At 30.3% G+C, this 13,209-nt stretch overlaps 2 protein-coding genes across 3 annotated transcripts in view; one reads left to right on the top strand and one right to left on the bottom strand.

Annotated features, from left to right (window-relative positions):
• Positions 1 to 3,621: 3,621 nt before the first annotated feature.
• On the top strand, positions 3,622 to 7,125 carry LOC128896818 (peptidyl-prolyl cis-trans isomerase-like). 2 transcript variants are annotated; one of them, XM_054160330.1, is made up of 3 exons: positions 3,622 to 4,000; positions 5,651 to 6,004; positions 6,216 to 7,125. In XM_054160330.1, exons 1-3 carry the CDS (start codon positions 3,797 to 3,799, stop codon positions 6,285 to 6,287), a joined length of 630 nt encoding a protein of 209 aa, XP_054016305.1. In that variant the 5' UTR covers positions 3,622 to 3,796; the 3' UTR covers positions 6,288 to 7,125. The 2 variants fall into 2 exon arrangements, with proteins under 2 accessions (XP_054016305.1, XP_054016306.1); XM_054160331.1 differs by lacking the exon at positions 3,622 to 4,000 and adding an exon at positions 5,159 to 5,202 and having other exon boundaries at positions 5,626 to 6,004.
• A 1,264-nt stretch (positions 7,126 to 8,389) lies between these two features.
• LOC128896991 (uncharacterized) overlaps positions 8,390 to 13,209 on the bottom strand; it is a 97,615-nt gene continuing 92,795 nt past the window's right edge. The window contains exon 4 of the mRNA XM_054160607.1: positions 8,390 to 12,752. Coding sequence (XP_054016582.1) covers positions 12,540 to 12,752 — 213 coding nt within the window. The 3' untranslated portion in view covers positions 8,390 to 12,539. The remainder of the gene's footprint in view (positions 12,753 to 13,209) is intronic.

Genomic DNA, 13,209 nt, shown 5'->3' with positions numbered 1-13,209 from the left:
TACTATTTTATTTGAAATAATTTATTTGATATACATAACAAAACTAGTAATTGAAATAGAAGATTTAAAAATGTTATTTTAAATAGTAGACATTAAAGGGAATGCCGGTGGATTCATATTTCACGTATAACAAAAGCTCAAGCAATCAATTGAATTATTACAAAATGAAATAATACAACTTGTTTTTGATTCATATTTTTAAATGTCACAATGAAACATTTTAGTTTCAATTTTGAAATATCTTACAACAGTAAAAATAAAGCTAAAATAAATAGCAAATTCAATTGAATAAAATTTCTAAATAATTAAGGATCTCAACCATTTAACATTATTACACTTTAAAGTAATCAACCATAGGAATTTGCAGTAATATACAAAATTATTATTAGGTTGCACGTTTGTAAGTATCAAAAGTAAATGTTAGTTTAAACAATATTTAATCACTGATAAAACTTTATAATTTAAAGTTCTGACATAGATAAATTGAAAAATAATCTGTAATATAAGTCATGCGTAGAATATAATAACTCTTATTATCTAACATACACATTTATTGCTTTAAAATAAAATTAAGAACAAAAAAAATATTTTACAGTTCAAAATATATTTTCACTTCAAAAAGTAAAAGTTTTCACATTTACAGTTTTGGGATAAGGAGAACGATATTATCTTTTCCTTACGTGTCCCTATCTTAGCTTTATCAGTATGAAAACTACACATTTAGGTGTGTATTTCAAATCTTTTAAAATATAAAAATACGAAAATTAAAGAAGAAAAGAAGAAAACAAAATATTTTCATGTCACGTTTTAATTGTTTATATTAAAATATTTTACTTTTGCAAATAGTCATGTTACATTCGAATCATCTTATTTGTGTTCAGTTCGACATTCATTGTTGAATGTTATGTCAAATGTAAAATATGTTCAAACTTTGTTAGAAAGAACATCACTTATTTTTAAACTGTTGTGAAATAATATAATTGCTGCACATAATTTATTCTTTACAAAGTATATAGAAAAAATGTAATTGTAAAAGTTGTCGAGTATCAATATATTGAATACAAAATATTGTATTTGTGCACTTTGGGATTTTCAAAGTATTTTCTGTATTGGGAAGTAGAATATTTTAAACAATTTGCGTAAAGCTGAGGTTTACTGCAATTTCTACAATTTCTTTAAATATTCTAAAATTACACAATCTAAATAGAAAAAGAAATAGTTAAAAAATAGAATTAAATAATGTAAACTGATCGGAAATAATTAGAATTAAAATATGCATCAATAAGAGGCAAGTCTAATTGCAAGATAATAGTCGATTGCTTAATTAACTTGATTGATTCATTTAACAATATATCTGCATAAAAATCGAGTACTATGCATTTTATTCATTGCGACAACTGCCACACGCGGATAACAGAACGTCATGTCCGGTGTAAATGCACAATGAGATTGAACAGAATCATGATTGGTCCACAATCAAGATTATCAAGATCCAAGGCAATGCATGACATAACATCCTTTGGTTATGTCAAATGAGTTGTATTGATATAATTGTCCGTGTATAATATGAATTAAAGCAAAATACCGATATAATTAATTTTTAACTTGAAAGAATAACGTGTTTCTAAATTACTTATGTAAGTGTAAATATGTACATATTCCTAATTACTGTAAAAATCCTAAAAACAAGTTTGTATATGTATGTTGTCATAAAAAATCTTATTATGCGGTTACAAATAGAAATGCAAAATTTCCAAATTAAATATTACGTCGTAGTACAAATTTTTATTACTATAGTAAAACTTCAGACGCCATTATACAAATATATATGTTATACAAATTTATATTATATTTATATAACATTGTACAATATACATATATATTATATTATACAAATATAAAACTCTAATGAATTCTATAGGACGTACAAAATTGATCGCGTTAGGAATAAGCAGTAAGATTAAAAAAAAACACAAAAATATTATTACAAAAAAATTCATAGGTATGATGAATAGAATTTAAAAATTTTATAATGTTTTGTAATTTCATTTTTATTATAATTTTATTTGCAATACAATTTGCTTATAACATTTTTTGGGGGGAATAAGAACTGATAAGAACTGATAAGAACATCCTGGCCAGGGCCGACTCTAACCATGGGTCTAGTAGGTACTGGTCTTATTTACCCTAAGCTCTTATTGTCATAACATATTATGTACATATGTACTTTTATACATAGAAATGGTTGATTGCAGCTCATTTAAACATTAAAGCTAATTTTGAAAAAAGTTAAAATTTGATTTTTACTGAAAAGCAAATATGTAAATTCATATTTAAGTAAACAAAATTTGGCATTTTTGCTACCTAATATATTAGGTATATATATATAATTATTATTATTATATTATTATATTATTATTTGCTATATATATAGCAAAAATGCCAAATTTTGTTCATATAAAAATGAATTTAAATATTTACTTTTCAGTAAAAATCAAATTTTAACTTTTTTCAAAATTCAATATTTTTTAATATTCTTATTTCAGATTCTATTAACGTTGACTGCATTCACAGTAGCGTAGAACAAAGTTTTCCAAAATTAAAATTATTGAAAATTAATTTACGGACATCTATATTATTTATATTAGTATAAAATTTGCAAAGGAAAACTATAATCGCAAAACTTCTAATTCAACAAAGCTTGTTGATGATCTCGTGGAAATAATTTTTTGGCATATTTTTTTTTAGTTTTAACCGACTTCGAAAAGGAGGAGGCTACTCAATTCGACATGTATATATATATTTTTTTTATTTTTGAATAAAATGTTCATTATCGAGCTTTATCTCTGTTTTACAATAACATTACGTTAAATATAAATTTATTTACAATTCTTTTAGTTATTATAAATAATCCTTGTAATAAAAATATTAGAAAATTCTGACTTAGTTACTCCGTGGAATAAAAGTTTTATAATACAGGGCGTTTTAAAAATGTTTTAATACCTTGAAAGAGGTGGTTCGGGAGGTGAATTGAAACAACTTCTTCCGTAGCGAAAATGTTGTCCGCGGCTTCGTTGAGAAGATATTAACGGAAAACACTGACCAATCAGAGTGCGAGAATGCCGGTGGAGCGAAGGCTTACGCGCTAGACGGCCGGCGCTCATAGGCTACCGCGGTCGCTCCAACGGCATACGCGCGTTCTGATTGGTCAATGTTTTCCGTTAATATCTCCTCAACAAAGCCTCGGACAATATTTTCGCTAAGGAAAAAGTTGTTTCAAATCACCCCCCCCCCAACCACCTCTTTCAAGGTGTTACAACATTCTTGGGACACCCTGTATATTGTAATTTAACAATCTTTATAATCTAGCTACAGATTCATCGTTTGATATTATTACCTTGTCTTCTTTTCTTAAAAATTTTAAGCCTCTGGGTGCCACGATAATCTTGCCCGGGGTGCCAATATTACTAAAACCGGCCCTGAATATAGGGCCTCGAAGGTGATTAAATAGTGACAATTCTATAGGGCACCGTATGCCTATAATTCGGCCCTGAACATGAAACGCGATTGGTCGTTTCGTAGGAGCCTAGAAATACGCCTCTGATTGGTCGAACGCGAAAGCACGTTTGTTCGTTCAATAACCGTCGATGCCAAGCTGAAAATCACCATTCCGTTACATAATAATCATACAAAATAATAATTGAAAGGCCGAAAAATATAATAGGGCCCGTATTAAGCCATAGCGGAGAAAGATCGATCCGTTTCGAACTGATTTCGTAGGTAACAATTTTCGAACATGGCGTTGGGATTGATCTGCCGGTTGTCAATTGATTCGACCTTCAGCCATTTGAGTCATTTGGAAGCCACCGCCCGCCGGAGTCGATCGTCTTTCGCATTGCTCGCCAGAACATTCGCTGCCGCCGCCGAGAAAATGGGTTTGCCGCGTGTTTTCTTCGATATGACTGCAAACGATAAGCCCGTGGGCCGGATCGTGATGGAGGTAAGCGTCGATTTTCCCAATTAAAGGAGTTTTTCATTTCTTAAACGTGTCCCTGTTAGAATCCCGGCATGACTGGCCATCTTGGATTTTCTTCGAAGCCGGTTATGCGATTCAATTTCCGGATTGAATTTTTCTCGAAACCGTTAGAAATGTGCATTTTTTAATATTGTTTTAGTATGCATAGCAGAAAATAAAATCTATTTTCCTGTATAACTGATAAGGTTTGATAAACACCCACGACGGTTTCGTTTGCGTCACATTGCTGCCGCACTTGGATTCCTACTGAATCGCAAAATTTTCCATTCACCGATTGCTGCTGACATGTTTGATTACGTATCTTCTACAGGTGAAAATGTAGGATATAATTATGATACATTGCTAATATTGTTAATAGTCGTAGTATCTTCGAGTACTACAATGAAGTATAATAACATGATTAAATATGTTTTTTTTAGTATTATAATTTGATTTGAAATATCAAAAATACCAGAAATCTGTGATTGAGTTAAAAATGTAATGGAAAAAAACAGAATGCTACCTAGAATTGGAAAGTTAATTATTCTGTTACAAATTTAGCTATTATACACATACATGCACAAATGCGCGCGCGCGCACACACGCACATTGTTATATAAATAGTAAATTTATCTACTTCAATAAGCAGATCATGTTCACATGATGTGCCTCAAAAGATTTATTGTTTAGATTATATTAATAAATGAACAATGTTAACTTTACAATTAATTATGATTTGTATAAAGTAATTCCTATTTTACATGTACAATTATTTAACGTGATTTGTGCAATTTCCATCAAGGTCAATCATAATTTACACATTCAAATAAACCAGACTAAGGTCAATGCGAATTTAAATGAAATAGTGTTTGATCTATAAATATTCTTGATCGCATTTTTCAAGTTGGTGCTTTACAAAATACTTTCATCCGAAAATAGTCCTGAATTCTGGTTCACGGTTTATTTAAACCTTGTTCTTATCACGTGATACTCCAAATATTTCAGAATTTTGAAAGTATAAATTTGCATTAAATAATCGATAAAATATGTTTTAAATATTCAAACAATAATATTTTATTTCTCAAACTTATATCATGTATTTGGAATATTATTACATTGATCTTGATTTTAGTATTCAACATTTTAAAATAGATTCCGATGAGTGCATTTGAAATAAATTATTTGGAGTAAGTTTATACTTATATCTATATTTTCACAGTAATGCAATCATAATAAATATTCCATGTGACTACAATAATATTATTAGATTGTCCTAAAAGTTTCTTTCGCTTTTTTTAATAATTAATATATACGCAATATTTTATGTTTTATGTTACATTACTGAATTGTGTACGATTCATTTCGATTCTTACTGTTACAGCATCAATGTCTAAACAATTAGATTGTCTATTTATATAAACACTGCCACAGGATATAATTGAATACAACTCACGAAAGAAACTTTTGGGACAACCTAATACTATGATGGATCGATAGAAATCCATTTATTATTTACTATCGGAAGGTTTATCTTATAGTCTGCTTTGCATTAAAACAGGAAGATACGTGATCTTATTTGAAAAATGTTTTATGTATTATAATTTTTTCAGGAAAATATATTCGTTCAATTTTCAGTTGAGAAGCGATGTTGTTCCAAAGACTGCAGAAAACTTCCGTGCCCTATGTACTGGCGAGAGGGGATTCGGGTACAAAGGAAGCAGCTTCCATAGAGTGATACCAACTTTCATGTGCCAAGGTGGCGATTTCACCAATCATAATGGCACTGGTGGAAAATCTATTTACGGACCAAGATTCGATGATGAAAACTTCATATTGAAGCACACCGAACCTGGCATTCTTTCTATGGCAAATGCTGGTCCAAATACCAATGGTAGCCAGTTCTTCATTACCAGTGACAAGACAAGTTGGCTTGATGGCAAACATGTTGTCTTTGGAAAAGTTGTTGAAGGAATGGATGTGTTTAAAAAAGTATGTACTTGCGTTTTTTTTATCTCTATATCCTTTATTTATATTTTCTTATTAAGCATATGTTGTATTATCAACTCTTGTTGAAATTATAAATAATTGTTACTCTTAAATTTCTTAATTAATTTTAGAGTAACCGAAAGCGTTAGTAAATTTGAATAATACATTTTTATCAAGAATGAAAGTTCTAATATTTGTTTATTTTTCATTGTAGTTGGAGTCAATGGGATCTGAGAGTGGGAAGACTTCAAAGAAGATTGTGGTAGCCAACTGTGGAGAACTGTAGATCGTTCAACTAGATACTGTAATAACTGCATTTTGATTTAGCTGTTGCATACAACTGTTGCTGTCTTTATTGTATGACACATTCATTCCAGTCATCATCTTTTTTCTTCGATACTATCAATTTAATTTTTTGCATAAACAAATATACTTTCTCAATGTGAAACAAAAACCAAATCACCCTGCATTGTACTATATTTTTACTATAAATATTTCAAATTTAAATACGGGATAAATTGGAATTCATTATCATCTTTGTTCCAGAAATAATTGTTCAATTTCATTTTCATTCTTACTTAACCTCTAACAAGCAGCACACATTTTGTATACTAAAATGGAATACGAGACAGTTGAAAAAAGTGTTAGATCTCCATTCTTCCATATAATATTCCTCTTTTAATGGTATTAAGTGGTATGGCACATTAAAATGTACATATATGAAAAGTGCATTTCATGAAATAGTTATTTGTATACTATTCGTATTTCAATATCTGTTAAGAATGAAACTAATAAGGATTTGCGTTTTGAAAGTCCATAAGTAGTAAGTGTTACACAATTATTGTACAATGCATTTGTCTGCGAGATTACGATACTTTATCTTATTGTGCTTTTACATTTAGGTCCATGAAAAATGCTCATTATCTAGAGCATTCTTTATTTTATATTTATACACTTTCTTTCCTCAGGACAGGATAATTGATAAACACGTATTTGATCAGTTTGAATTGTAATGTCAGGTAATGCCTTTAGATTATAATTCTATCTTACACTGATGTAACACCAACGTTGAACGAAGGATGTAGTTGCAACGGGTTTCTACAAAATAAAATTGTTTTCAGAAGCATTGTATTATCCATCAATGTTCACAATTATTATATTTTGCATATTACAAATACCTGTGCTTTCCTTCTTTTTTTTCATGTGTTAAACTAAATTATAATACTGCAAAGTATTATGTGAAATAAATAAATGGGCTACGCACAAAGTAAACACCTGTAGAATTAATATAAATAAATATAACTTATCGTTGCATTTACGATGTTCGAATTTGGAAAAATTTATGAACTTTTTAATTGCTTACAACAATTGTTACTGCAAAATTCCTATTCATTGATGTAACTCGGGAAGTAGTTAGCCAATCGAGATGTCAAGCATATAATGTCAAATGATTATGTTCCCATTTGGAAACATTTTTGAATTTCTTAATGTTTATAACAATTGTTACTGCAAAATCCCTATTTTTTTTATGTAACTCGAAAAGGAATTTACCAAATGCGATCAACCTTTTCACATTTAGTTACACATGTATTCCTGATGATCCCATTTGTAATTATACAGGAGGGTCCCAAAAATGTTGGAGGTCCTTGAAAGGGGTGGTTCGGAAGGTGATTTGAAACAACTTTTTCCTTAGCGAAAATGTTGTCCGAGGCTTCGTTAAGGAGATATTAACAGAAAACTCCGGACCAATCAGAGCGCGAGTAACCGGCGGAGGGCGGTCGCCTAGCGTGAAGCCCACGCCTACCGCGGGTGTACTCGCGTTCCGATTGGTCCGGGGTTTTCTGTCAATATCTCTTGAACCAAACCTCGGACAACATTTTCGCTGAGGAAAAAGTTGTTTCAAATCACCTCCCAGACCACCCCTTTGGAGGTGTTACAATATTTTTGGGACACCCTGTATATACAGGGTAGAGGTTATTGAAACAACTTTTTCCTTAGCGAAAATGTCGTCCGAGGCTTCGTTAAGGAGATATTAACGGAAAACGTCGACCAATCAGAGCGCGCGTATGCCGGCGGAGGGCGGTCGCCTAGCGCATAGCCCACGCCTACCGCGGGTGTACTCGCGTTCCGATTGGCTCGGGGTTTTTCGTTAATATCTGTTCAACGAAGCCTCGGACAACATTTTCGCTAAGGAAAAAGTTGTTTCAAATCACATGAACAACCTTTTCCAAGAACCTCCAACATTTTCTGGACACCCTGTATATGATACTCAAGAGATTTCAATCGATCTATTACTATGTTTAACGATAAACACGTAATTATAGTTTGTTTAGTTTCCCAATCTTAAACCATCACTGCAAAGAAATATGATTATAAGACACGTGATAGATCTTTGTAGATTTTATTCATTTTGCGAAAAGTAAAACCATAAATACAATATCAGGATTATATTAACGTTAGTTCGTACAAGTAACAACACATGTACTTAACAGTCATATTTAATGAAACATGTATATTTAGTAAATTCATTTTCCTTTTCAACATTCGTATAATAATTGCCATAATTATTTGCACTTATTCATTTTGTTGGATATTCTAAGGGTATTTCAACAATGATCATTCGACAAAACACAGACGTTGCTTACATTCTGGTAATTCTACACAATATTTTACTATAATTTACTATACAAATTAAATCAGCGCGTCATTATTAAAAGTATACGTCAATTTTTATACACACACAATATATTACAATTATTTGATAACCCTTCGACCAGCAAAGGCAAATAAATACACACATTATATTTTTTCTTGATAATGTTGTTTGAGTATTGTTTTGGTACAATAGGAATATTATCAATGTAAAGTAATCTAATTTGTATGCATGTGAAATTACGAGAAAGCCCATTATATTGACGGATTTAATCACGATGGATTGTCACTCTCTAATCACGAGAATTGTATTAATTGATTCATAGTCATGGTTATGATATATTAATTAAGTAAAATTTAATGCAAGAAATGTTATCATCATTCCAAATTAACTAATATTATTTGATTAAGTAAATTTAGTAATTAGTAAAATTAAGTAAAATTTAATGTAAGAAATGTTATCATTACGAATTAACTAATATTAATTAGAGCAAATTTTCAAGTTATGTCATTGCTTATATCTTTGTATATTGAGCCAGACTATTCAGTCATTTTATTTTATTCCTTATAAACGAAATCTTTCCTATAAAGAACACATTACTAATTAAATAATGCTTCTCGTTATACTATTGTACCTCGAGTGGTTTAAAAAATACAAAAATACAATACAATTGTACAAATACAATTATGTGTAAAATGGAGTCCAGCCTTGAGCATCCATATTTTTTATGAATAATTTGTTATCTACAGTTTAAAAGACATACACTCGTGATTAGAGGTTATGGTTTATTTGTTTCACATTACAATTAGCCCTTTTTTAAATTATACCTTTCATATGGGGCATAATATTATGATTGACATATTTTGTTTCTGAAATGTTCAGTTCGTTCAACAATATTCCCATTTAGATCTGACTTGTTTTCCCATAAGGAAGCGAATCTTTTTAACAGAACACCATATAACATTTATTGTACGACATTATTTAGTTATACTTCGAAATCGGGGAGTCCAGTTTCAATGTTTTATTTTGGAAATTGGATACTCTGTGGTAAGCATAGAGATTGTACGGGTGTTTTTTTCACATTTATGTAGTAAAAGCTACATTCACCAAACTGTCCAAATCTAAGAAGGGTCTGTTTGAGGGTTGATATCTAATTTTTCAGTTGCACAACATTTTATCTAATTCTGATTTTACTGAAACTACATATTAGTTGAAATCCAGTTTGATTGTGACATTTGTTCCCCCTTTTTAAATTGATTGTTCAATAACGATACCTCATATACGCAGTATAGTGTTCCAGGAAAGTTTTCCTGTATGCCAATACAAATGAATGATCATTTTATTATTAAAAATGTACATGTTGAATTAAATAACCTGCTCCTTTTCGAAGTCGGTTAACAAATTTCAAATATTTTTGGCCAGTATGTATCGCAGTACCCAAGAGAAAGTAAGAAAACCATAATCAATGACTTGTTTAAAGTGTAACAGAACATGTCTTGAAAAATTATAATCAGTACAGCTATACAACAAAACTTTCCTACTGCCCTATGTAAAAATACTAATAATGATTAACAATTATAAATTCTTTTCTTTATACATGTTTGTAAGTGAAAACCTTTCGATTTTGTTTGTATGGATACAAAATTTAAAAAATGTTCGATTAGATATAAAGTGTGTCACAAAAATATTTGAATGTTTGCAGTCAAAAACTGTAATGTAAGAATATAGTTTCTCGATATAAAAAAGGCTACAACAGAAAACTATTATCATTACGCTATTACATAAAAATATATAGTTAGACCACTTTTAACACTATTCCATACTATATATATCAATGTAAAATACATTATACTCTAAAAATAAAAATAATTGGTACCTACGTATCTTATCAGATCTTCTCTGGATTTTGCAAAAATAATCTTTGTAGCTGTGCTTTGCAGTGGTCATAAAAATATTTTTAAATATTTAGCTTAAGTTATCTGTCTTGTCCCTTAAAATATTTGATTGCAAAGGCTCGAATATTTTAGTGACCTGCTGGAGGTATGCGACTCGTCAAAACAAAAATGTAGAGATAATACAATCTTTTAACTTCTTCGATTTACATTCCTTTTATTCTTAGAGTTGTATTTATGCAAAAATGTGACGTAATAAAATAATGAAATAAAAAATACAATGTAATTATTGTATATAGTATAAGACAGTGTTTCTCAAACTTAATTTTTAGTGGAAATCATAAAATAGAATTATCCTTGTAATATATTTTAAAACTCTTTGTAAAACAAATGTATTTATAGTTTAACATTTTTTTTACGTTGTTTACTAATTCTTGCAATTTATTTGATTATTATTTATGCTACTTTAACAGTATGTATTAATAATTTAATTGCTTTTGATCGATTTTAGGTAAAACTATTTAATTGCAAATGAGAAATATAATAAAATTTTAGTTTGAACAGAAGGAAAATGCAAAGTGGCAAATAGTTGTAAGAATTAAGTAATGTTAATAAATTTGCATAAACCAAATTCGACAAATTTAAATTTAATGCAATGAAGGATGCTGTTTCTCTAAAATCAAGATTGATATTTAGGTATAACTCGGAACCTAATTTACATTCCCAGGAAACTGTGAATCACAGCTTGAGAAACACTGACATAATCTATTGAATGACTTGTTCCATTTATTACTATTATTTTGAAAAATCTTCATTACTAAGTTTCCGTAAAATCAGAAAGGATCCCAGGAACTATTTTTGAAATATCTTTCAAAAATTCTTTACAAACACATTATAATAAGTAAGAATAACATCTTAGTCTCGCGACATAAGTCGATTGCAAATATTAATATGAAAAGTTAAACAAAAGTTAATACAAATGAAATGATATACATATCATGATTGAAGTTAAAATCTTCTATAATTTTTCTGCATTAGGTTATAACTTAAGTTATAACACAGTATACTGTGAATAATCAAAAATGTAGATGAAATAACAAACAATTAGAAAAATATCGAAAGGATATCTAATTATAAAAGTATTATAAAAAGGTGTTGCAAATTACAAGGTCTGTTGTTCCGTTGATGGAGCTCATAACTATAGTCGAGAACAGTATTGTAGGCATCTGTATTCGATATTTTTTGAATCGCTGATAAAAAGACAATATCAAGCATGTATAATATGTTAACCTTCGGATAACCTTGAGAGGATTTATTGTTGAGGATGTTATAATATCAATTAGACTTTTACCTGAAATGTTTCGCGTGCTTTTTGTGATACAAAAAAATCTTAAAGGAAAACATTGTTTAATTTGAAGGGGAGCATACTAAGATAAACAAAAAGATTGTTTTTAGGTTATATTTTCTGAGATTTCAAGGTCACTGGGGTTATTTTAAATGGTATTAGGTAGTTTTATTATTGTGATATTGTAGCTGATGCAAAAACAAATTCAAACCCGTGTAATATGTTGACTGTGTACATTGGAGTATGATTTTATAAGAATAACTCCTCACAAGGTCGTCTGAAGATCAACACATTATACATATTTGAATTTGTTTTTTCGTCAGCTACAATATTACAATAATAAAAATACTTCATCCCGTTGAAAAAAGGTTTCCTTCTACGTTCTGTTCTATCATAAAAAAACACGGGAAAATATTTAAGATACAAGAGTTAGGCGGAACACCCTGTATGTAGCGATCGTATGAAATGCAGTCAGTGGAATGCAGCCACTTGGAATTAGCGTAAAAGATGCCTACAACGCTGTCTTTGACTATTAATTGGAGTTTTCAGTCCTTTGTAGATCAGCTATTAGGTCGCATTAATTTCTGAATAAAACCTCAAACGAAGAAGCGTTGACCAATCGAACGAGCCCACGTTCGTGCTTGCACACTACTTAACGAAGAGGTCTTTCAAGGAGGAACAAATTGATTGCTCGCAAGATTCGGTTTGCTCTTGTTCTTTGTTGTTGCCCGCGAACCAATTCGCTACTTTGTTGGATCTCTGTTTGTTCGGCGATACCGAAGGTTTCCCAGTCGATCCGGATGCCTCCGCGTCGCTCCCTCTCTGTGCGGTCAAAATTTTTTCTATTGCCGTGCCTAACACCTGAAAAACAAAGTTTCCGATTAAATTGAATAAATCTTCGACTATTTCTATAGAAATAAATATTCTTATAATGTCGTACGCGAAGTAAATGCACCTAATTTTCACACTAAAAAGCGATGTTTCTTTCTAATGATACAAGAGTAATGTTAGTAATTTTGAATGATTGAATTTTTAAATAATTTCCTGTTTGAATGTAGCAAATTATTGAAGAAAATTGGCGAAATTGAATATTTAATATTTAATTTTATATTTTCATTAAATTTTTAAATTTTATATACAAAATATACAGTGTGTCCAAAAAATGTTGGAGGTTCTTGGAAAAGGTGGTTCGGGAGGTGATTTGAAACAACTTTTTCCTTAGCGAAAATGTTGTCCGAGGCTTCGTTAAGGAGATATTAACGGAAAACGTCGACCAATCAGAGCGCGCGTATGCCGGCGGAGGGCGGTCGCCTAGCGC

Source organism: Hylaeus anthracinus, unplaced genomic scaffold (genome assembly GCF_026225885.1).
Source record: "Hylaeus anthracinus isolate JK02 unplaced genomic scaffold, UHH_iyHylAnth1.0_haploid 11978, whole genome shotgun sequence".
Classification (NCBI taxonomy): domain Eukaryota; kingdom Metazoa; phylum Arthropoda; class Insecta; order Hymenoptera; family Colletidae; genus Hylaeus; species Hylaeus anthracinus.
Note: the sequence above shows the minus strand (reverse complement) of the source record. Positions and strands in the feature narration are given on the sequence as shown.

Bases quoted from the DNA above. Each gene is read 5' to 3' on its own strand.
- LOC128896818 (XM_054160330.1), top strand. From the start codon at position 3,797: ATGGCGTTGGGATTGATCTGCCGGTTGTCAATTGATTCGACCTTCAGC. The intron at 4,001-5,650 runs GTAAGCGTCGAT...TTCAATTTTCAG, and splicing joins TGGGCCGGATCGTGATGGAG to TTGAGAAGCGATGTTGTTCC. The intron at 6,005-6,215 runs GTATGTACTTGC...TTTTCATTGTAG, and splicing joins GAATGGATGTGTTTAAAAAA to TTGGAGTCAATGGGATCTGA.